The 23,554-nt window shown below is 40.2% G+C and overlaps 1 protein-coding gene across 2 annotated transcripts in view; it reads left to right on the top strand.

Moving 5' to 3' along the window:
• Window positions 1–2,794: 2,794 nt before the first annotated feature.
• Window positions 2,795–23,554, top strand: part of RIF1 (replication timing regulatory factor 1) — a 28,718-nt gene continuing 7,958 nt past the window's right edge. For both annotated transcript variants that reach the window (XM_033065069.1, XM_033065070.1), the window contains exons 1-28: window positions 2,795–2,955; window positions 4,027–4,105; window positions 4,825–4,921; window positions 6,325–6,455; window positions 6,834–6,928; window positions 8,439–8,628; window positions 9,271–9,363; window positions 9,451–9,589; window positions 10,402–10,553; window positions 11,380–11,497; window positions 12,544–12,714; window positions 13,926–14,036; window positions 14,249–14,311; window positions 14,922–15,022; window positions 15,486–15,572; window positions 16,260–16,333; window positions 16,421–16,601; window positions 17,381–17,488; window positions 17,721–17,870; window positions 19,245–19,344; window positions 20,055–20,319; window positions 20,983–21,025; window positions 21,302–21,504; window positions 21,631–21,730; window positions 22,069–22,212; window positions 22,517–22,659; window positions 23,296–23,385; window positions 23,461–23,515. In XM_033065069.1, the coding sequence (XP_032920960.1) occupies window positions 2,801–2,955; window positions 4,027–4,105; window positions 4,825–4,921; window positions 6,325–6,455; window positions 6,834–6,928; window positions 8,439–8,628; window positions 9,271–9,363; window positions 9,451–9,589; window positions 10,402–10,553; window positions 11,380–11,497; window positions 12,544–12,714; window positions 13,926–14,036; window positions 14,249–14,311; window positions 14,922–15,022; window positions 15,486–15,572; window positions 16,260–16,333; window positions 16,421–16,601; window positions 17,381–17,488; window positions 17,721–17,870; window positions 19,245–19,344; window positions 20,055–20,319; window positions 20,983–21,025; window positions 21,302–21,504; window positions 21,631–21,730; window positions 22,069–22,212; window positions 22,517–22,659; window positions 23,296–23,385; window positions 23,461–23,515 (3,438 nt within the window). In that variant the 5' untranslated portion in view covers window positions 2,795–2,800. The remainder of the gene's footprint in view (window positions 2,956–4,026; window positions 4,106–4,824; window positions 4,922–6,324; window positions 6,456–6,833; window positions 6,929–8,438; window positions 8,629–9,270; window positions 9,364–9,450; window positions 9,590–10,401; window positions 10,554–11,379; window positions 11,498–12,543; window positions 12,715–13,925; window positions 14,037–14,248; window positions 14,312–14,921; window positions 15,023–15,485; window positions 15,573–16,259; window positions 16,334–16,420; window positions 16,602–17,380; window positions 17,489–17,720; window positions 17,871–19,244; window positions 19,345–20,054; window positions 20,320–20,982; window positions 21,026–21,301; window positions 21,505–21,630; window positions 21,731–22,068; window positions 22,213–22,516; window positions 22,660–23,295; window positions 23,386–23,460; window positions 23,516–23,554) is intronic.

Below are 23,554 nucleotides of genomic sequence, written 5' to 3' on the forward strand. Positions count from 1 at the left end.
ATCCTGACTGACTGACAGGTGTCAGGTTGTACTCTGACTGTGTCAGGGTTTGGAGTTTGTTCTTTGTAGTACTGTATTTCTATTTTAATTTCCCTAGTAAAGAACTGTTATTCCTATTCCCATCTCTTTGCCTGAAAACCTCTTGATTTCAAAATTAGAATAATAATTTGGAGGGAGGGGGTTTACATTCTCCATTTCAAAGAGAAGCTCCTGCTTTTCCTAGCAGACACCTGTCCTCCAAACCAGGACAGATGGTTTGGTCACCTCGGAGTTTTCCTCTTTTCTGTCTTGCTCGTGAACGGAATTAGAGAACAAACAATAAATGTGCTCACGTGGATCACAGGAAATTATTTTTTTCTGTACTCTAGTACAGAAGTCAAAATAGTAGTACTGTAAAAATCTCCAGAATTCTTTGCTACCAAAGACTGAAAAATTATGTTTCTATATAAACTTCTCATTTCTTGCACCACTTGAACTAATTTTTGTGTGACTGTTATCATAATCTTTAAACTTAACAGGCTCTTCTCTCCTTGAACAAATTTTTGTATGACTGTTCTGATCATTTTTATACTTAACAGGTTCTTCTCTCTTTATTCCCCTTGATTTCCATATATTTATTTGCTTTTTTTCCCCTTGCTCTCTACACATTATTTTTTCTGATTTTCTTCAACTGTCATGAGCCTTCAGCGTAAACTTATTTTTAAGACACAAAAATTCATCAGGTGAAGATTGGGAAGCAGCACAGGAGCAAAGATGGATCCACACTTTAATTTTATAGTCAGATCGAGCAGAAATTCAATGGATTCAGCTTTTCCTCATCCAAAGAGCTGCTGAAATAAAAAATTAAAGGAATTTCTTGCACCACTTGAACAAATCTTTGTGTGACTGTTCTGATCATTTTTATACTTAACAGGCTCTTCTCTCCTTATTTCCCTTGATTTCCACATATTTATTTTCTTTTTTCCTTCTGCTCTCTACACATTATTTTTTCTGATTTTCTTGAACTCTTAAGGGTCTTCAGTGCCAGCTTATTTTTAAGACACAAAAATTCACCTTGTGGATGGCCTGGCAGCAGGTGAAAATTGGGAAGCAGCACAGGAGCAAAGTTGGATCCACACTTTAATTTTATTGTCAGATCGAGCAGAAATTCAATAGATTCAGCTTTTCCTGTTGAAATCCTTCACTTAGTAAAAAATTAAAGGAATGACTTTGAAATGAGAATAAAACTGATAAAGCAGCAGCAGGAGGAGCTTCTCACCAAGACACCAGTGAGGTGTTGGGCGTTGTTTACACGGGTTTAAACCCCTCTCCTTTAAATTGCTTAAACTTAATCTTAAATAAAGGAGGAATTTAAATCCTTCTCCATCTGTTTGTAACTGAAGCAGCATTAAAGCTACCTCTGTTCTAATCACACCGAGTTTGCAGTGAGTTCTTTTTGTTTCTTGTTCCAGACTTCGTGTGTTTATAAACATCGTGTTTATTTGAAATTTTAATTTTATTTCTGGGTGTTTTCTTGAGATCTGCTGAATTTTTCCTATGAATTTCATTTTATTTGGAGCATTTGTATTCCTCATCATCTGAATTCACCAGGAATGGTTTTCACAACCAAATCAGTGCATTCCTGCTTTATTTCTTCTAACTCTCGATTGTTGAAATTAACTTTTTTTCTAGCTTTTATTGCAATTTCCCTGGGAATACAATCCTGGTTTCTGGCTGTCCTGAAGAACAGCTCCTCTCCTGGTTATTTCCAACACTTCATTCGTGCTCCACGAAACCACATTTATGGGATGTAACTGCACCTAAAATGTGCTTTTTAATCCTGCCACCTTGCGTTCACAGCATTTGTGGTACAACAAAATTCCCATTTTTTTTTTTTCCCAGGATCACCAAAAGCGCTTGTCCATATGGAAGAGAGTAGGAAAAGCATAAGGGGAATGTTAATATTTTATTTATGACCTCGGGGTGGGATTTTTTTTGTTGTTGTTTTTTTAAACTGGGAAGCAACAGGATTGATATGGAATCCTGGAATCCCCATGGGATATTTTTTTGGGAAAAACCCTTCCCAGGACAGGAATTCCCGCTGGCACAGGGAAGCCCTGGAGGTGACACAGAAAAACTCAGCCCTGGCCTGGCTCTATCTAAAAGCTTTTCCAACCCTTGGGATTCGCTGAAGGGCCGGGATTTCCGATTTCACCGCTGCTTGGATATCCCACACAGGAGGCTCGAGGAATTCCTGTAATTCCTTGTTCCTGTGGAGCTGGAGCTTCATTTCAAGTCATTAATTAAGGATTTGACCTGACTTGAGCTGACCTGCGGCTTCCTCCTGAGAGGCACTTCTGTGGGCAGGGAGCGCCTGGAGCTGGGTCAGGCCATGCTCGGGTCGGAAATGAGGGAAAGGCTCTTCCCGCAGAGGCTGGTCCGGCCTCAGGACTGCCGGAGCTTCAGGAGCGGTCGGACACCGCCCTCAGGGGTGCACCGGGTGGGATTTTTGGGGAGCCGGACATGGATGATCGCTGCTTTTTCCGCCGCTATTCCCTGAGCCCGGGATCTGGGGGCCGGCCCGGACCGAGCGCCCTCAGCGCTGCGCAGGCCCCGCCCCCCCGCGCTGCCCCGCCCTTCCCGCCGCGCCTCCACCAATCAGCGGCGAGGGGCGGGGCCGCCGCGGGGCGCGGGAATCTCCGCGCCGCGCTCCCATTGGTCGAGGCCCGCGCGCCGCCGGGCCCGCGCGCGCCGCCATCTTAGCGCGGGAGGCGTGCGGGGCTGAGGGGCGGCCGCGCTGGGGGGAGGCGGCGGCGCCGCCATGAGCGCTCCCGGCCCCGATCCCGATCCTGCTGCCCCCGATCCCGCCGCTCCCGATCCCGCCGCCGGCTCCAGCTTCGGCCCGCTGCTCCAAACCCTGGAGGATCCCTCCGCGCCGCCGGGAGAGCTGACGGACGCGCACCTCACCATCGTCAGGTGGGCGCGGGGAGGACGCGCACGCTGCCGGAGCGGCCTGAGGGCTCGGGCCGGGAGGGGAACCGGGAGGAGCGGGAGGGAGAACCCGGGCTGGGAGAAGGGAGGCGGCGTGGCCGCGGAGACATGCGGGGCTGGGGGGAGGGAAGGGAGGGAGGGAGGAGTCAGGGGAGGAAGGAGAGGAAGAGGAGGGAGGAAGGAGCGTGTTCTTCTTCCCAGGGCTGCGCATCCCCCCCCCTCGTGGGGGAATCCTCGGAGGTGGCTGAAGAAACTTGGGAAATAACTTATAATGCCGAAGCGTTGCAGCTTTATGATTGGAAGGCTGAAGTTTTTACTTGGTGTTGGAGCCGTGTTTTAATTGCATTTCTTTCTGGAAGATGCCTGTGCCTTTACCTGCATCTTTACGATTTTACCACGTGCAAGGGCACGATCTCTTCTCTCAGTGCCTCCCTTCTGCTCTGCAGTGACCTGCAAAGCTGTAGCTGCTCACATACCGGATTTTACAGGTTTCTAGAAATAAGTGATAGCCAAACAAAAGTCCTGGTTTAAGTATGAAGCAGCAACAGGTTTCTCAGGTTGTGTCTGGATGACTGGGCTTAGCTCAGGTTGGGTTTTGCAGTGAGAAACTGATAATTAACATTTTATGGGACAATTGCAGCTGTCCTGCAAGGATGTTCCTCACTTGTGTGCAAAGTCATCCTTGCTGCTTGTCAAGCCAGGATTTTCCTGCATTCTGGAGGAAAGTGCTTTTTCAGCTCCTGTGCTTCTGGTTTTCTAATTTGCAGCAAGTCATTCAAAGTTTGCATGCTAAATTTTAATGTTTTCATAGGAGCTGACCAAGAAGTGAAAGCCCTTAATGTTTTTATAGATGCTCTAGGCAGAAAGGACTTTGCACTAGAACACAGAATTTTGCTGCTGGAACAGACCTGGTGGCATTTTACTCTTTATCTCTTCAGTGTTGTGACAATATCCTTCAAGAAAATACCCTGGTGTGTGTCAAGAATTGAAAATTAAATAAATTACACTGTGTTTAACCTGGAAATATTGTTTGTTTTCCCTCCTGGCTCCTTGCAGTCGCTTCACTGGTGAAGGAGGCAAATCATTCATTGCAGATGTCAGGAAACACTTCCCTCAGCTCTGCAAGGTGTTCAAGGTAAGGCTCTTACACTTCACTGAACAAAAATATGGTTTTGTGGGCATTGAAGGACTCACATTTCAGTTCATTTATGGAGTCCCAGAATCATTAAGGTGGGTAAAGGACCTCTGAGATCATGGAATCCAACCTTTAGTGGGAATGCAGGGTGGTGACAGCAGGAAGGGGTTTTTGGCAAAATAAATCTTTTTTTTTTTTGTGGTGAGGAATTAGTGCAGAAAAAAAATAAAATGCTGGGTCTTGGATGAGTTCAGCATCCCACAGACAAATTTTTCAGCCAGAAGAGAGAGTGTGTTGTGGGTTAGAAACATTTCAGAATGCAGAATATGCAGTAAATGTCAAGAGTTTTTAAGGATTAATGTAAAGTTTGTTCTTAGCCATTTTTTCCTTCTGTTTTAGAAGCTTCAGAACAATTGGAGAGTCAAATGAAGGGACATAACATACACAACCAAAGTGAAAAACTTGGGATGTTTGGGATTTATTTCATTAAAGATGTTTTAGTTACAGAGAGCAAAAATGCCTTCAGCACCTCAGATTGTTTTATTGATTTTACTGATTTGGTGTGTACAGAATCCAGGGAGGATTTCCTGCTTGGGTGGATTTTCCACATCTTCCCAGAAGTGTTGCTGTTCAGACAATAAACTCAATATTTCTCAGTTACTTTTCTAACCTGAGATTCTGTGGATTTAGGTTGGTTTGTGTTTTTTATTTTTTTCCAGGCACACATTTCCAGTCCAAACTTGGAGCTCAGTAATGCAGCATTGCAGGCCTTGGGATTCTGCACTTTTAATTCAAGTAACACAGCTGAATTATCTGGTGAGCAAACAAACTGAGTATAAAGACATACATCAGAGCTCTTTATGGTTTTCTTAGCATTTATTTTAATTTTGTCTGTAATATGAGCAGTGTGATCAGTTCATTAATTACATCTTGTAACAAGTATGATGATAATTTTTCATGCTCTTGCACTAATTCTGTTTTGCTAACTTCTAGTTTCATTAAATGCTTTGGTAGTAATTAATTGTGTGGAATTAGTGATCAAAAACAGATAATGTGGAAAAAGGATTTGGGAGAGCTTTTCCACATTTTCCAGTTTTTTCTTTGTTCCATCAAATCATGGAGTGGTTTGAGTTGGAAGAGACCATTAAAGGTCATCTAGTCCAGCCTCAAATATTTCAGATTAATCTAAATTAATCCAAAATGGTATGACCTGCATTCCTAGAAAGTGCTAAATCCCTTTCACAAAAGGTTTTGGTTTTGAGCACTTGGGGCTTTGCCTCAGAAGGTTTTTGGTAACAGGAGGGGCATTTTTCTTCTTTCAAATTGGTTCTTTTGGATCTTCTCCATTTTTTCTGCTTCCTATTATGCAGAATTTCCCCTGATTTCCTGTGAGAATGAAGCATTTCCAATAATATCTGTTAGTATATCTTCCTTCCCTCCCATAACTCATTTTTTCTGACCAGTTGATAAATGCCAGTTGTGTTACAGAATGTCAGGCTCCAGAGGTCACAAAGCCCTGCAAACAATGGGCAGTTAAACAGGAGGGAGGACAAGCAGCTCCTGTACCTTTGGGTGTGCTTGTGGTGGGGGACAGGAGTGCAGAAATGTCCTTCTGTGACTGGGAGATCATTCACCCACAAAGTGCAGAATTGCAATAAATCACACTTTTCACCCTTGAATTTTAAAGGAACACATGATAGATCCAACTATGAGCACAGATGGAGAAAAGTCCTATATTAACCTTATTAATGTTTATGTAATGAGCTACAATTTTACCACCTTTGATAACAAAAAGGCTCCAAAATAAATTTATTGATGTCAATTTGTGGCCACTTAAATTCACTTAAAGAAGTTAGGGATAATTACATACTTAATCTTTAGCTGAGGTGTATTTAATTAAAACTAGCTTTTGATTTTATGGATTCTATTTGTATATAAAGTTAGGAATAAATAAATAATTTTTAGCTGAGGTATGTTTAAAGCTGTCTTCTAATTTTATGGATTCTTATAAAGGTAATACAGATGCACTGCATTATTAGTACTTGTACATAAATACATTTTCAGCTTTCTGGCTACTTTAATAGGAGAAAAACTGCTCCAAAGTGAGGCAGTAAATCACTGTGCCTTGCAGCTGAATGGATCCTGGGCAAATAGAAGTGAGCAGAAGGAGCTGGGATGTGTGGATCAGGATTTTCAGGGGTTGTGTGTTCTCCTTTCAGCCACTGAAAGCCAGGAGCTGCTGGCAGCCGTGAACAGCGTGGCTGTGAAATCCTCGGACAAAAACACTCGCACTCGGGCACTTTGGGTCATTTCCAAGCAGGCTTTTCCTCCAGAGATTGTTCAAAAAGAGGTGAGCTCCTTCACTTTCTTCTTGGTGGCCTCATTTCTCACACAGAGGAGGCTTCAGAAGTTGTTAAGAAGAAGGTGAGGTTCTTCATTTTTTCATTAGGGAGAGGAGGCAAATTCTGGTTAACTTTTAAATCTGAAGGTTATTTCCCATCCAGTATCAATTCTTGGAAAACCTGAGCCAGAAATTATTGCTACAAAGTGAGCAGTTCTATCAGACAGCAATAAAATACAACATGGGAGAAAGGTTATGAATATTCCAGTTTAAACCTGGCATAACCCAAACACAATCCTGGAAAATGAAATGACAAAAGGAAATAACTCCAGCTCCTCATGGAATTGGTGTCTAGGTGCTCACTGAGCTGTTCCCTTGTTTCCTCAGGTGTCCAACATTCTCTCCACCCTGGAAGCAATCCTGACCAAAGGAGAAGTTCAGTCTGTTGTGGTGGAATATGAAGCACTTAATGTCATTATACGGTGAGAGCTCTGCAATATTCACTTGTCATCCTTGATTTGGGGGGAAAACTCTTCTTACAAAACCTTAGTGGCACTAAATGTACTAAAGAAATGAAACTTCAATGCTCCTTGAGTTTTTGATTATGTTAATTACAATTTGTTACCTTAATATAATCATGCTGATGCAGAATTTAGATAATATTTTCATTTTTAAGGAATTATTTCCCACCTCTCACCTGTGTTTCCCAAGTCATGTTTTACATTTTTATTTCTAGAACCTGCCTTGAGAAATTCTCTACTATTTTTAGGGGGTTTATTTGAAAATAAGCACATAGGCAACACATTTCAGTGCAATATTTCCTGTAACTGTTGAAATTCCTGTTTAATTGCAAAAATGACTTTTTAGTGCCATCACTGTGAGTGCATTGTTCTGGTCAGCAGAACTAAAATATTCAAATTTTATCTTTATTAGTGTTAGTATTAGTAAATACATTGAGTTTGTATCTTTACTCTTTTTAAAGTTTAAGAAAAAGCTTTTGAAGTGGAAATCCATTTGAAGTAGTTCTTGTTCTGTGGCTTGAATAAAATGGCTTGAAAGGCAGAACTTTTCCTTAGTACAACAAATTCTCCATGAATTGTGGGGATTTGATTTGATTAGGGAAAAGGGGGACTTGACAAAATTCCAGGATTTCTAGGTACAGGCTAGCTTGAATATGTGCCAGATATTCCAATTTTTGGTGTGTGTGGGATGCTGGAAATGTGAGGAATTTTGTCCTGGTGTGTTTGGCAATGGGAAGATAAAATCAGAGCTCTGAGCAGCCCAGTGTTCATGGGGTCTGTGCAAACCTGGCTGGGGATTTTTCCAGAAGCTGCTGGGATTTGTTCCCAGCTGTGTGGGAGCTCCCAGGGGTGGTTCATGGCCAGGCTTTCCTTGGGCACTGTGCATTCCTGTCAGGCTCTCAGCTGCTTTGTGATAAAGCAGAATTGGGCTGAAACAGAAAGGACAGCTCTGAGGCTTATCTGAAATAACACTTGAACTTTGCAGTTTAATATAATCTCAAAATAAAACTGGTTAAAAAAAAAAACTGGAATGGTTTCCTATAAATCATGGATTGAATGAGAGCATTTATTGATGGTACAAAGGTAACTTGAGTGCCTGAGCTCTGTTGGAGATCTGTAAAGACTGTTTTAAAAATTATAAATTAACTAATTTGTTTCTATCTATTATCTGCATAAAAGACAAGAAAGTGTAGGGGGAAGGAAAAATATTCTAAAAATTTTATTCTAATTCTTATTTTTTCTTTTAATTTCTATTACTAAACTTTTTCTTTATACCTTTTAAAATTTAACCCTACTTTACCTTCCTTCTACCCTATATCACATCATAAAATAACTAAACAATTCTGATAAATACACTATTTAACCCACCACACAAATAAATACATTAACCAATAAATCTCAAATTAATGAATCAAAACCCTATTTTTTGAGGGTTTTTTTTTTTTAATTTTTTTTTTTTTTTTTAATCCAGCTTAGTGGAACAAACTCCAGCCCAGATGGGAGAAGAGGCTGTGAGGTGGGCAAAGCTGATCCTCCCTCTGGTTGTCCACTCTGCTCACAAAGTGCAGCTGAGAGGTGCCACTGCCTTGGAGATGGGGATGCCCCTGCTCCTGCAGAAGCAGCAGGAGGTGGCAGCTGTCACTGAGCACCTGATGACCACAGTGAGTGACCAAGCTGGGCCTTGGGGCAGCAGGAACAATTTTGGGAGGGTTTGGGGGTGGGGGGAATTAATTTAATTTCCTGTGCATTGACAGCGACTTAATGCCAGTGGTTTTGATTGAGGAAAAAAAAATGGGATTGTAAATATGGGGAAAAAATGCCCAGCAACAAGGGGATGGGAGAGAGAATTTGAGAGTGGAGAATGGAGGCAGGAAAGCAGAGGATTTTCCTTCCTTTAGGATCACCCATCCTGGGCAGCAACAGCCCTTTGGTGGTTTTGGTGAAACTTTTCACCTTCCCCTTCACTTCCAGGGCTGCCTTATTTATTTTGCCTTATTTTCTGCTGGAAAGCCCAAAAACCCAACCAAACAAGGTGGTGGTTTGGGGTCAGGGTATGTTTTGACTTTAGAGTTTAGTTCCTTCTTTAGAGTAAGAAATGCAAGTATTTGAGGAAATGGATTTTGCTTTGTTGGTTGCCACTGTCACAATAACAGCCATAAATTCCAACTAAAAATAATCAGATGTAGCAAATGCTGTGTGGAACATAATGAAATCCTTCTGATTTAGAAATAGTTGTGTCCCCAGACATTGGTATGAGTGTGTAGTTTTTAGAATATTTGAAATCTGTTTCTTTCTGCCTGCAGAAATTAATTTCAGAACTCCAGAAACTCTTCTCTGCCAAAAACGAGACCTTCGTGCTCAAGCTGTGGCCCCTGTTTGTCAGGTTGCTTGGCAAGGTAAACAGCAAGGCAGCAAATCTGTAGCAAAAAAAAGGAATTGTTAACAGCAGAAATGTGTTTAATTCTGAATTTCTTCCTACTCAGACCCTGCACCGCAGTGGCAGCTTCATCAACTCCCTGCTGCAGCTGGAGGAGCTGGGGTTCCGCAGCGGCTCCCCCGTGGTGAAGAAAATTGCCTTCATTGCATGGAAGAGCCTCATTGATAATTTTGCCCTAAATCCAGGTAGATTTAAAAAAAAATAAATAACCTTACTTGTTTTGCCTGGAAAAAATATTCTGTTAGCAGTCAATGGATTGATACCACTGGATATCCACATGATAGTGCATAAAAATTTATAGTGTGTGTACACAGCTAAAATTTTTTTTCTTGTTTTGTTTTCTTTTTGAGGCAAGGTGATAGTTTGATCATTTGTTCTATTCCTAATTTTTCTTCTGGGAGTGCTAGAAATAGAATAAAATGAGTCAATCTTGTTCTGTAGTGCAGTAATTTATCCAAACAGCAATGAAATAGAGAATAAAACATTCTGTGTCTTATTTTGGGTGGTGTGGTTTAACTGGAGAAAGGAAACACTTCAGGATTCCAGAGGTATTAAAAAAAGTTGTTTTAGAGGAGAACTTTTTAGTCAACCTGTGTCAAAACACAATATTTTTTACCTTGATTGTGCTTCTCTGTGTTCTGAAGAAAAAAAACTTAGTTTGTGGAGCACATGGGGCCCAACAGAGCAAGCAAGAGGGAGTTTCTTCTGTTTTATCACAGAATCCCAAAATGGGTCAGGTTGGATCCAACCTTCCTTCTCCACCAGGGTCAGGTTGGAATTCAGAAAATTTAATTTTAATCTTGGTATTGAAAAGAAACACTTGATTTTTCCAGAGTTGTTCTAGACAATAATTACAGCAGTAAGAGAATTTGAAAGGTTGAATTTTGCAAATTACTGTTAGTTCAATTTGAAGCTAAAATATACTGGGGAAAACCACAATGGTTTAATTAAATATTGCTGAGCTGTGATGTAATAATTTGTGTTTTGGATCTCCCAGACATCCTGTGCAGTGCTAAAAGGCTGAAACTGCTGATGCAGCCCCTGAGCTCCATCCATGTGAGGACAGAAGCTCTGGCACTCACCAAGCTGGAGGTGTGGTGGTATTTACTGATGAGGCTGGGACCTCACCTGCCCTCCAACTTTGAACAGGTAACCCTGGTGACAACAACCCTGATCCCCTCTGAGTTCATAAATAAATGTAAATATACCATAAAATATTCCTGCTTCATCCCTTTGTGCTTTATACCAAAATCAAACCCTCTCAAGGAACCAGTTTGTCCCTGTGTGGGACTTAAAGGAATTTTTGGGACTCACAGCCCCAAAATATTGGAGAGTCTGTGGCAATGTCCTGGGAGCATCTCTGGAAACCTCCCCTGAGTGCAGTCATTATAAATTAGTGCAATAAAAGCTCTTTTCCCCTTTCACCAAGGAATTGTGGGCTTGGGAAAGGCTGCCAGAGGGAAACTGAGGAAAAGAACACAGTTATTTAGGGAGATAGAAAAAGGATGCAGGTGTTCCATTTCCAGTCACACTGTAAGTGGAATGGACTTTATCTATTCAACACCTGGATTTCATTAAATTCATCTTCAAGATGGGAGGGAAAAGTATTTTCTTAGGGTTATTAAAATCTATTGCATCCCATAGGAATTTTTGTTGGATTAGACATTTCTAATTCATTATAAATACCCAGAAACTCAGATTTGTGAACAGCAGCAAGTCTGTGGTATTTGAAATTATTTTTTTATGGCTGTAGCTGTTGCTGGGACAGTCTGGGATATCTGAAATTATTTATGGCTGTAGCTGTTGCTGGGACAGCCTGGGATATTTGAAATGATTTTTTTTATGGCTGTAGCTGTTGCTGGGACAGCCTGGGATATTTGAAATGATTTTTATGGCTGTAGCTGTTGTTGGGATAGTCTGGGATATTTGAAATTATTATTTTATGGCTGTAGCTGTTGCTGGGATCCCTTTGCAGGTTTGTGTCCCATTAATCCAGAGCACCCTGAGTGTGGATCCTGCTGCTGCATTCCCAGGAACTCCCTCACGCCCCAACACCCCCAGCCTGGGCTCAGCAACCCCTGGGCAGAAATCAGGTACTGAGACATCACCCTGCTGAAATTCCCAGCTCCATTTTACTTTTCTGTTTCTCATGTTTCTGCTTTTTCATTTACAGTTGTTCTTAAAAACAGGGATTTTTCTGCATGGTCACTGCAGGGCTCAGAGGTCATGATTTATATGATTTTTTTATGATTTATGTATTTAAAATGAGGCTGTTGCAGTCATTATTTCAAGTTTAAAAAGTTGTGCCAATCACAGTTTGAGGAGCAGTTTTAATGTCCTGGATTGTGTTCTCTGTTGCAAGGGGGCTCTGGTTTGAAATCCTATTTTTCATGGATTAATTCATGTGCTATTGATAATGTGCTCTTTAATTTCTGTAGAATTTTTAGTTTCTGCCTGAATAGCAGAGACTCCTGGAATGGTTTGGTTTTTTTAAAGCTCATCCAGGGACACCTCCCACTATCCCAACTTGCTCCAAGCCCTGTCCAGCCAGGAATTCCTTCCCAGTATCCCATCTAACCCTGCCCAGTGATGATGATCCATCAGGAATTTTAATTCTTTAACCACATGTTGAAACCACATCTATTTGAGCTTTATATCTAAATATCCAATAAATAATTCCTGGTTTTTCTTCCCTTTCTGGAAGCATCTATGTACCATTCTCGTCTGCTAGAATTTCTTCTCTTCATTAATTCTGTAATTAGCAGTCTCAGGGTTGTCCTGAATTTGGGGAGTTTCTTGTGTTCCCTTCTTTAAACATCTGAGTTCTGTGAGATCTCAGCTGAATTGGTCAAAATATTTTGCAAAACCTCTTAAATTTGTGTTCCAGGTGACAGATTTGTACCACAGCAGTTCAGTGTAACCACAGCTTGCATGGAGATTTAAAATAAAATGTGGTGTCCCAGAATTTCCAATTTTGGGACAGATTTTATACCTGACAAAAAAAAAAAAATCTGAGCAGCCTGGCTGTCAGAGCTGCCTTCCAGCCAGCAGCACTCCGTGATTTCTCCTTTCCCTGGGGAATTTGGGGCTTTTCCCTGGAATGTGAGAGTGATTTCTGCATTTCTGTCCCCTGCCTCAGGTCCTTTTCCATTTGTGAGCCCAGGCACTCCCAGGATGGCCCTGGGCAGCCCAGCAGGAGTGCTGCAGTTCCCTTCCATCCAGCTGCTGGCCATCGAGATGCTGCTCCACTTCCTCATGGGACCGCAAGTTGTGGATTTTGCAAAGCAAAACAAACTCGTGCTTAGTTTAGGTACGGAGGTTTTATAATTTTAAAAATTAAATGTATTTCTATATTTGCATAATCTAAATGTTGTCTTATTGGACTGAAATTGTTTTACTTTTGAAATATTGTCATCTTTAAGATATTTTGATGTTAAAAATGATGTGAATACACGTAGTAATTTCACGATTATAAGCCGCACCATTTTGACTAAAATTTTGGTCCGAACCCGAAGTGCAGCTTATAATCAGGTGTGGCTGATATATGGACAGAGAATGAAAAGTTGCTGTTTCAGTTTGGAGGACAGGTGTCTGCTGAGAAAGGCAGGAGCTTCTCTTTGAAATGGAGAATGGAAACCCCCTCCCTCCAAATTATTACAATTTTGAAATAAAGGAGCTCTCAGGCAAAAATATGGGAATGGGAATAACAGTTCTTTACTAGGGAAATTAAAATAGAAATACAGAACTACAAAGAACAAACCCCAAACCCTGACACAGTCAGAGTACAGCCTGACACCCGTCAGGCAGGGTGTTGGCAGCAGTCCCATTCCGTGGTGGCTGCATCCTCCTGCAGTGACAGATGTGGCTCAGTTGGAGCAGTGCTCCTGTACAAGGTGCAGTTTCCCTCCGGAGCTCCAGTGGTGATGTGGAGAAATCCGGTTTTCCTCTGGAGTCCAGTGGAGAAAGGGGCTCCCTTAGTGTCCCAAAACCTCTGTTTTTATCTTGGTAAGAAATGTTGGGCTCTTCCCCCTGGCTGGAGCAACTCCCAATGGGATGCAGTAATTTTATCAGTCCCACAGTGGGACTCAATGGCCATGAGCAGAAAATGACAGGCTGGAGGGAGGATGGGTTGTGAAAAGATAAAGAACACTGCCCCAGCTGGTTTATAAACCATGGCCATGAACAGGAGATATCCCATGAGATAAAGAACACTGCCCCAGCTGGTTTATAAACCATGGCCATGAACAGGAGATATCCCATGGAGATAAAGAACACTGCCCCAGCTGGTTTATAAACCATGGCCATGAACAGGAGATATCCCATGAGATAAAGAACACTGCCCCAGCTGGTTTCAATGGATGCCCATTAGCAGAATATCTCCCACAGAGATCAGGATCACTGCCCCACCCTCAGCAGATGGTGACAGAACAGACACCTTTGATCACACCCTGTATTGTAACATGAGGCCTAAACTGCAAAGTAACTGATTTATTGGATGTGTTTTTCTTTTTTTTCTTGTAGAGCCTCTCCAGTACCCACTGATCAGTAGCCCTTCTTTTTTTTGTAAGCATGCCAGCACTCTGATCAATGCTGTTCAGGATGGCTTTGTTGCAATTGGAAAAGAAGTCCCTGGTAAGAATTCAGTGCTGAAATTTCAACATTTTCTGGGAAATCAAATGAGCAAGGGGAACATAAGAAAGCAACACTTTGTGTGCTATCAGAAAAAGCAGAACTGGTCTGACTTGCATTGAAATTTGAGTTTTGGCTTCAATCCAAAGCTGTCCTTTAGCACAATTTGTATTTTTGTTGATTTTTTAATGAGTGAAACCATGGTTACCTTGCAGATTGTTTGCTGAATGTTATCTGGAAGGACATGAATGGATATGTAAAAACAGCAATTGAAGCAGGTAAATGAATTCATCTTTAATTTGCCATTGCTCCCCAGTCACAGCTGGTTTAACTGCACCATAAATTGATGTTTCATTGCTTGGAGTTAATTTGAATCAATAATTCTGTTTTATTTTAAAGCAATTAAAAAAAAAAACCACAAAACCTCAAGTGTTTAGTGTAGAGGAATGGAGACAAAAATTAAAGTTTTTCACTCTAGTGCCTTTTTTCCCCTCACTGAAATTCTGTTCCATAGTAAAATGTAGATGTATAAAAGTTGTTTCCTGTTTTAAAAATGTCCTTTATCCAAGGAAAGTCCAGAATATTCATAATAATGCGAACTTTTATATTGAAAATCAAACAGAGAATGATGAAGCATCCTTTGGATGAATACAAAATTCCACAACTTTAATGTATCAAAATTCAAATTCTTAATGAAACAAAAATGTTTCCATTTAACTTGGAGGTTTTGATTTAAACTTTGAAATTTCATTTAAGTTATAAGCAGACTTTCTACCTGAATCTCTGAAGCCTTTTGTAAATTTTTACAAATTTACACAGAATTTTTTTTTTTGCTTTTTGCACTAAAAGTTTGATGCTCAGAGTGACTGGAAATGTTCTTTATTGCAGGAAATAAGAAAGAAAAACAAGGCTCAGAAATCCTGACCATGTTACTCCAGGCCTTAAAAAACACTGTGAGATCAAATTCTCTGCCTGTGCAGAAAATCCTGGTGAGCTTTTCTTGAAATCCATTTTCAGATGGGGCAGCAGAGTTGGGTACAGGGTTCTGTGCTCAAAAAAAAAAAACTTAAAACACTTTGGATGGAATTTTTGGTGGTTTTTAACTGAAGGGAATTGTTTCCATTTTGCTTTTATTTGTGGTGGTGCTTAAAGTATTTGAACCAGAAAAAAATAGAAATGTGGGGTTTTTCTCTCATTTTTTATTATTTTTTTAATAGATATCTGAAAAAATTTAGATTTTTTTTTCCTCTCATCCTGTATTATTTCTATACATGAATATATCAGAAAAATTATATTGAAATGTGTTTTTTCTCTCATCCTGTATTTTATATCTATACCTCAGAAAAAATACAATTAAATGTGTTTTGTCTCTCATCCTGTATTATTTTTATATATATAAATATATCAGAAAAATATATTTAAATGTGGTTTTTTTTCTCTCTTCCTGCTTAGTCTCTCATTGATATCACTGTCAAGGAGTTGCCTCCAAAAGTTTTGGGATCCCCAGCTTATCAGGTTGCTGATATGGATCTTTTAAATGTGAGTCTGAATTCATTCTGGGATTTTATTAATGCTGAAAGGTCAATTTGTTGTCAAATTATTTCATGTTCCAGAGGGCAGGCTTTGTTTACAGGCCTCACTTCTGAGGAGTCATTTAATTCATAAAATTATTGCAGAAAAAAAAAGGTTGTTAATCATCAATATCATGTTTTGTGTGCTGCATCAGAAGGGAGGAACTGATAATAAATAATGAAATAAATAAAGAAATAAATAAAATATGAAGGCAACAGTCCCAAAAAAGCTATGAAGAAATTCTGGAATGATGCTGAATTTTGGGGATTTGAGAAGGAGTGAAGTTTGAATTGGCAGATATTAAACACATTTTGTTAAATCCTCTCAACATGAGCACAGCTGAGATATTTGGGATAGATTTGAACCTTGCTGTCACCTGGGAGTGAGCAAATCCCAGGATCTGGCAGCACCTTTGCTTTGCAGTTTTCCTTTTTTTGTATATTAAAGTGTTAGAATTGACAGTTTTGAATTCAAATTTTGGAATTGTGACAATTAACAATTGTAAATTGTCAATATAGAATATATTAACAATACAATATGATATATATATATTATATATTGACAGTACAATATAGAAATACTTGTGGAAGTGAGGCAGCATTTCATTTGATTGTTGATAAAACCTTATTTTAAATTCTTGATTTCTCTTTTAAGGGAACTCCAGCTTTGTTCCTGATCCAACTACTTTTCCACAACAATCTCTTGGACTGCTGTGTGACAGATGAGAGGTAATAATAAATTCATTTTTTTTTCCCCCCCTCTAATTTCAGCTGGAAAAACTAAAACTCTCTGACCTGTGGAATTTGCTTCCCCAGATTCTTTGAGATTCTGGAAACCCTGGTGGGTTTTGCCCTGTCTGGCCCCACCTCTGCCCTGGCTTTCAGTGACTCTGTGCTGGGGGTCATTGCTCAGAGTGCAAAGCAGCTGGGCAGCAAGGAGCACCTCTGCAGGATGTGGAGCATTGTGGTCAATCCTCTGACTGAGTGGATTAATCAGGTAATTCATTCATTCATCACAGGACAGCTTTGGGCATTTATCTGAATGTTTTTAAGGAATTTTGTGTCTTGAAGGGATGCTGAAATTAGATAGCTTGGCATAATCCTGCTGGTAAAAACCATGGAAAGCTTTCCTCCAGGAACTCTTAAATACTCTTAAATACAGCTTATAATCGTGAAATTACTGTAATTAAACCAGAGTTTTACTCATGGTAGACATCTTTAGTGCAATAAAAGCCATATAAATTATAATTTTAAGAGATTTACTCTTATATTCTAGAAATACATTGAATATAATGTGGGAGTTGTTGAATTAATTAATCCTCATGAGTTATTAGATCCCAAAATCACAGAATTTCTGAGGGAAGTTTTAGGTGCTGTGAATATTTCCAGCAGTGTGTGGCCATCATTTCTGAAATAGTGAGAAATTCATCAGCCATTTCCTGATGGATTTGTTTAATTCTTAAACAGCTTTTTACCTTTGGCTAGCAGGATCCTCCTGAGCTTTGGGAAAGCAGAATATCTGATTTCAAACTGGGTTTATGGCAGTGAATCAGGAGCTGCCTGATTTGTCATCCCAGTTTTGCAGTTTCATTCATGTCCCAGTTTAAGACAAAATTTGGGAGGAGCCTTCCCAAAGGGGTCAGATTTCAGCAGCTCTTCTCTCAGCTGGTTTGGGAGATAATCTCCTTGGAGAAAAGTGGAAAAAACTCTTTATTTAACAGGCAAAGTATGAAAAAATGAATAATATGAAACCATAAAATTTTTTTTTTGTTGCAGAATAACGAGGTGAACCAGGGGGATGCCCTGGAGCACAACTTCAGTGCTGTGTACAGTGCTTTGCTGCTGCCAGTATCCCACATTTTCCCCACTCAGGGATTCCCACAGGTAACAATAAATGAATCAAATTCATTCCAAACAATTTTTTTTTAATAAAATCTCTGCACTCCCAGAGCTGGGTTTTGTACAATACCTATTTGTACCACGGATTTAAAACCCTAAACTTAAAACCCTAAAGTTTTGACAGAAAAATAAAATAAATTACAATAAAATAAAAATAAATCAAATTTTTCTCTGTGCACAGATATTGATATTTCTCAACTTTTCCTCTCTTTTCAAGCCAACTTTGAAGTCCTTGCTGCGCTCTTGGTCAGACCTGTACCGAGCTTTCGCTCGCTGTGCTGCTCTGGTTGCAACAGCAGAAGAAAACCTGTGCTGTGAAGAACTTTGTGCCAAAATACTATCTGGGCTAGAAGGTGAAACTCCAGTAGTGAGTATAAAACACATCCTTTAGCAGATTCTTTTTAAAATTGGAATTTACAGCGCATTCTTACATCTCATTTCTGCAGCGTGGAGTGGTTCGGGTGAGACTTAAAAAAATTTAAGAATTTTTTTTTTACTGACAGGAGTTGGTAGAGAAGTGAAAGAAGGGAGTAAAAATTATTATGAGGTTTGAATATTCAGATTCTAGATTTGTTTTCTAATTAATAATAATGGTTAGTGAGGGCCATTGTGGTTGTAAAGGGGATTTGTCCAGTGAAATGTGTTTATAAATATCACAAAGCTAACTGCAGTTAGGAACATGGAACCGTCAGCCTTGTACACTAAAATGGAAAGATTTTACTCCTAAAGCTGAATAAAAAAGAAATATTCTGAAAAAATCATTCTTTTTGTTACCTAAATTGCCTGTTCCCAAACTCACACCACAAGGGGAAGGGAATGAACATTTAATTTGGGATTAAAAAATCCTTCATGCTTAAAGTTCACTTGGGAAAAAAAATCCTGTGAAAGAAACAAAAAAATGGAATTTGAAAACCTGGAATTTACAGGATGGCAGCATTGGAACCTGCCTTGGATGCTGCTGTATCCTGACAATAAAGATCATTTCCAAAAATCAGTCATCACTAAACAAGCCAAACTTAATTTAAAAATTCAGTGTGAAACTTTTTAGCTCACAATGAGTGAGCTTTTAAACTTTTAAAGCAACTTTGGCTTGATTTAGGTGGATTGAGAGGACAAAAAACAACTTTGATTTTCTGTGCACTAAAAGTTATTTGTGCTCTGATGTTAATGGCAACTGAATTGTGGTGCCTGTCACGACTTTTCAAGGCTTTGTCCTTCAGCACAGTGACCCTTGAACTTGAATTTTATTTTATTGATTTCTCCCAAATGTGGCCCCTTCTCCCAGCTCTTTGCTGCTTTGGACACCATTTCTGTCTGAATTCCTGAAATGACAAACTCATCCTCAGTGTAAAAATGGATTTTAAATGGAATTTTGATCAGCCTGACCTGATCATGCAGAACAATTTCATTCACCTTTCATTAAAAGTTGTTTTTTTCTCTCCTGAACACCCAATGTGATTTAATCTGGGATTGTTGCTCCTTTGAGGATTGATTTTTGTTTCTCCTGATTGGTTTCTGCTTTTGATATTTTTTTTTCTGCTTGATTTTTGTGTCTCCTGATTGATTTCTGCTTTTACTGGTTGGTTTCTTTTTTTTTTAAATTGGTTTTTTTTGTTTCTGCTGATTGATTTCTGCTTTTGCTGGTTGATTTTCTTTCTGATTGAGTTTTGTGTCTGCTGGTTGATTTTTTTTCTGATTGATTTTTTTTCTGATTGATTTCTGATCTCTGTTTCCTCCCCAGGTGTTTCCCATGCTGGAAGGTCTCACCCACCTTGTGTCAGTCATGGTTGACTGCATCAACTTTGCCCCCTATGGGACAAAATTCCAGCCCAAAAATAGATGTAAGGAAATACTTTTAAAAAAAAAATTGGTGTTCCTGTGTGTGGCATCAAGAGTTGGTTAAAAATCAGAGTTTAACAGAAGACAGAGGGTCATTGTGTATAAAATATTCTTTTTTTGTTGTTTTCTATTCCCACTTAAACTGCTAAAGCTGAGGAAATAATTTAAAAAAAAAAAAGCATAATTGAGTAAAAAGGTATTTATAATTTCTCTGCCCCATGGGAATTTGTTCAGGTTGTAAAATGCAGGAGTTTTTATTTTTTGTTAAAGTTAAAAAGTGTTGGGCTGCTGAAGGAATAAAATGGTTTAATTGGAAATGTTCATAATGAAGTAAAGACTTCATTTACAAACACATAATTGAAGTGAAAACTTCACTTCCAAATAAATAAACTAATAAAAATTTATATTTCTGCTTCACTCCTGTTCATCTGTTCCACAATTTGTGTATCTGAGGAGTGGATATTTATTTTCAAGAGGCATTAAAACCTCAAAAGCAGAGTCTGAGCAGCCAGAAATAGAAATAAGAACAGAAACCAGATAAAATTATGCACTGAAATGAGTTTAAGCTGTTAAATCAATTTTTAAACTCTTTATTTATAGATGAAATTTGGCAGTCTGAGTTCTGCCTCATGCAGACTCAATGTTCTTTTGTTGTGTGGTATGTTAGTTAAGTAAAATAAATCCAATTTCAAATGGAATTTTTGCATCTCAGCCCCGCAGACCCCCACGGACTGGGCTAAGAAGAAGAAGGAGCCCCTGGGCAAGCTCAGCTCCCTGTTCAAGCTGCTGCTGCTGCTGCTGAGCTCCTTCCACGAGCTGAGCTCTCAGGAGGAGCTGGCAGAGCCCCTGGGGGCCCTGGGACCCTCCCTGCTGGGTGCCCTGCATGCCCTGCTCAGCCACATCGCGCTGCCCTCGCTGCTGGGAGCCGCGCTCGGCATCTTCGGGCAGCCCCTGGCCCTGTTCTACGAGAGAAACAGGTGGGTGTTGGGAAAAATGGATAGTGTGGGGAAAATAATGGTGAGTGGTGGGGAAAAAACAGGTGAGAGGTGAGGAAAAATTGGTGAGAGGTGGGGAAAATAATGGTGGTTTATGGAAAACCAGGTGGGTGTTGGGGAAATGGTGTTCTACGAGAGAAACAGGTGTGAGTGTGGGGGAAAAAATGGTGTTTTATGGAAAAACAGGTGAGTGTTGGGGAATGGGGGTTATGGAAAAACAGGTGAGTGTTGGGAAAAATGGTGTTCTATGAGAGAAACAGGTGAGTGGAGAAAATAATGGTGAGTGGTGGGGGAAAAAATGTTTTTTTTATGGAAAAACAGGTGAGTGTGGGGAAAAAAAATGGAGAGGTGGTGGTGGGAGTGGGGTTTATGGAAAACCAGGTGAGTGTTGGGGATATGGTGTTCTACGAGAGAAACAGGTGAGGGTGGGGAAAATAGTGGAGAGTGGTGGGGAAAAAATGGTGAGTGGTGGGGAAAATGGTGTTCTATGAAAGAAACAGGTGAGTGGTGAAAAAACAGCAGAGTTATGGGGAAATAATGGTGTTCTATGAGAGAAACAGGTGAGGGTGGGGAAAAACTCACAAACTCACTTACGATGATATAATGAACCAACAAAATAGAAATTAATTGAATTTGTTTTGGCAGGCTCCCTGAGGCCCCCAAGGTCTACAGCAACCTGAACAACAAGGTAACTCTGCTGCAAAAATCACTGGGGGGATGTGGGACAGCACAGTTCTGCTGTTTATTCTGTATAAAAATAAAAATTAGAAATGAGATGAGGGTGGATTTAATGAGATAAAATGTTTAAATTTTTGAGGAGCACTCAGCTGTTGGACTTTGTGCTGTGACATTTCGTGCTGCAATAACAAACCTTAAACTAAACTAATCATTCAGGTATTACAGATTTTAGTGGCAAATTTTGACATGAAACCCCTGTTGGTTTGTTTTTTTTGTTCTCCCTGAGCTGGAGAAGCTGCTGGCAGAGATCCTGCAGTGCCTGCAGTGCCACTGCCCGGGCTCCTGTGACTCGGAGCTGCTGCAGCAGCTCAGCCCCCTGCTCTGCGTGGCCTTCCAGCACAGGAACAAGCAGCTGCGGCAGCAGAGCGCCCAACTCTGGAACTGCACCTTTGCCAAGGCCTCCTCACTCACCTACCCCCAGGAACTCAAGTAAGAAACTCATTTTTATTCTGCACACCTTCCCAGGAAGAGCTCACAAGCTGTTCTGGTTCTTTATTCGAGCTTTTTTTCCTCTCGTCAATCTGAAATTCTCTTTTTGTTTTTTTTGTGGAACAGGTCTGTGTTAAGCCAAGCCAAAAAGAAAATCCCTCTGCTGCTGCCTGGTTTTGAAAGCATTGAGATGTCTGAGGAGTGCAGTGGCCCCTTCTCTGACATGGTGAATATTTTTTTGGGATTTCATGGGAATTTGTTCATCAAGGAGTGAAAAGTCAGTTGGGATTTTTAATCAGATTGAGCTGCAGTGGTTTCATGTTTAGAATGATAAACTCTGCTGGATTAACACTGTCAGAACACTCAAGTGGTTCTTACACTTCCTGCATTGTAAATTTTGGCTTCTAGGAATTTATTTGAAATAATTTTTAAGTTGTCCTCTATGTCATTTAGAGGAAATTTGTGAGTGTGAGATGGTTTTATTCTAGGAAATTACCACAGGGTGGGTTTTGTGAGTTTGGAGTTCCTTCCCACAGTGCATTCAGTGTGGTTTTGTCTGAATAGATGGAGAATTCCCAGCTGGATGCAACGATCGGTGGGATGGATGTGAAGGTGGGCCAGAAACGAGATTCAATATTGGCACAGACAAGTGAACCAAAAAATGATGGCAAAGACAAGTCCAGCAACGTGCAAGCAACCCCTGCCAAGGTAAAGCTGTCCTGGAATCAAATCCAGCAACTTCAGGACAAAATCTGCACTTTGGTGGTGCTGAAATATTTTTTTTTTCCAGCACAGTCTGATTTAAAATTCCTGTCAGAATTCTCTGGGTGTGAGGGTGGTAAAAAAACCCCTCAGTCCTCACTGTGGCTGGAGGTTGTGGCAGATTTGGGGTTTGGTGGGTTTTGGGCTGGGCAGATCCCTCCCAGAGAGGGAATTGTGTCCCTCAGGAATTCTTGATTTTCAGTTCCTCTCTTGTTCCTAACCCAGGATTTGGGTTTTTATCTTTCTGCAGTTAAAACTAGAATTTTCATCTCCTAAGACAACAAGTGAGAAGCTTCTGGAAGAGGAGAAATCTGTTGATTTTGTGTTTATTCCTCCAGAAACAAAACCAAGAATATTGACAGAACATCAGAAAGAAGTGCTTAGGTCAAAGAGGTCTGTCATTTATTGTTTTAAATTGATGTGAAATGTCATTCCTTGAGCTTGACTTAACTTCAGTTCCTGTTTCTCACACCACCACAGGTGACTGAGTCTTGTTCTTCCATCCAAGTTGAGTTTAAAGCTAAGAGAGTTCTTTGCTTTGCTGTTTTAAAGCAACCAAATGATCCTTGCAATTGCATTTCCTCTTCTGGTTAAATGCACTCTAGTGTGTTTGGAGTTTGGGAATTTGAGTTTAGATTTTTACTTTGTGACTTGCGTGTGAAATAAAAAATTTTTTTTTCATAAATTCTGGAAATGAAAGGATTGGGCAAAACAATCTGAGGAAAGGATTTCTTGAATCAGTCAGAAATTAGGATATTCCCAAGACTCATCTTTTTTGCTAAAGAATCTTTGGAATGATCTTTTTAATGTGAGAAGATAACATTGGAGTGCTTAGGCAGCAGAGGCAGGGTGAGCAGGATTTGTGGCAGGAACTCCTTGAGTTGTGGTGGATTTATTGCAGAGAGGGATCCCAATGAGAGCTTTTATCCCCTAAAAATAAAAATATAATACAGCTGAAAATCAAGTCCATGAAATGAGGAGCTGATAATTGCAGAGAGGAGTCTGACTGCCATTGCTGCTGTGTTCCAGAGCTGATATTCCTGCCATGTACAACACCCTGGATGCCTCCCAGGACACCAGCTCGTTTTCCCAGTACACCCAGAGCCAGGAGGATTCTCTGTAAGTCAGGAGTGCCCAGTGTGCTCCCTGTTGTCTCCTTTGGCAGCAACCCTGATTTCAGTAATTCTCTTTTAGGGAGGTGCCACCTTTAGTGGAAAATGCCAAAGAAGAACCTGCAGACCAAGCTCAGGTAATTTTCCATTGTCTGATGTGATTAAAATAAGAGTTT

Source organism: Catharus ustulatus, chromosome 7 (assembly GCF_009819885.2).
Source record: "Catharus ustulatus isolate bCatUst1 chromosome 7, bCatUst1.pri.v2, whole genome shotgun sequence".
NCBI classification, from domain to species: domain Eukaryota; kingdom Metazoa; phylum Chordata; class Aves; order Passeriformes; family Turdidae; genus Catharus; species Catharus ustulatus.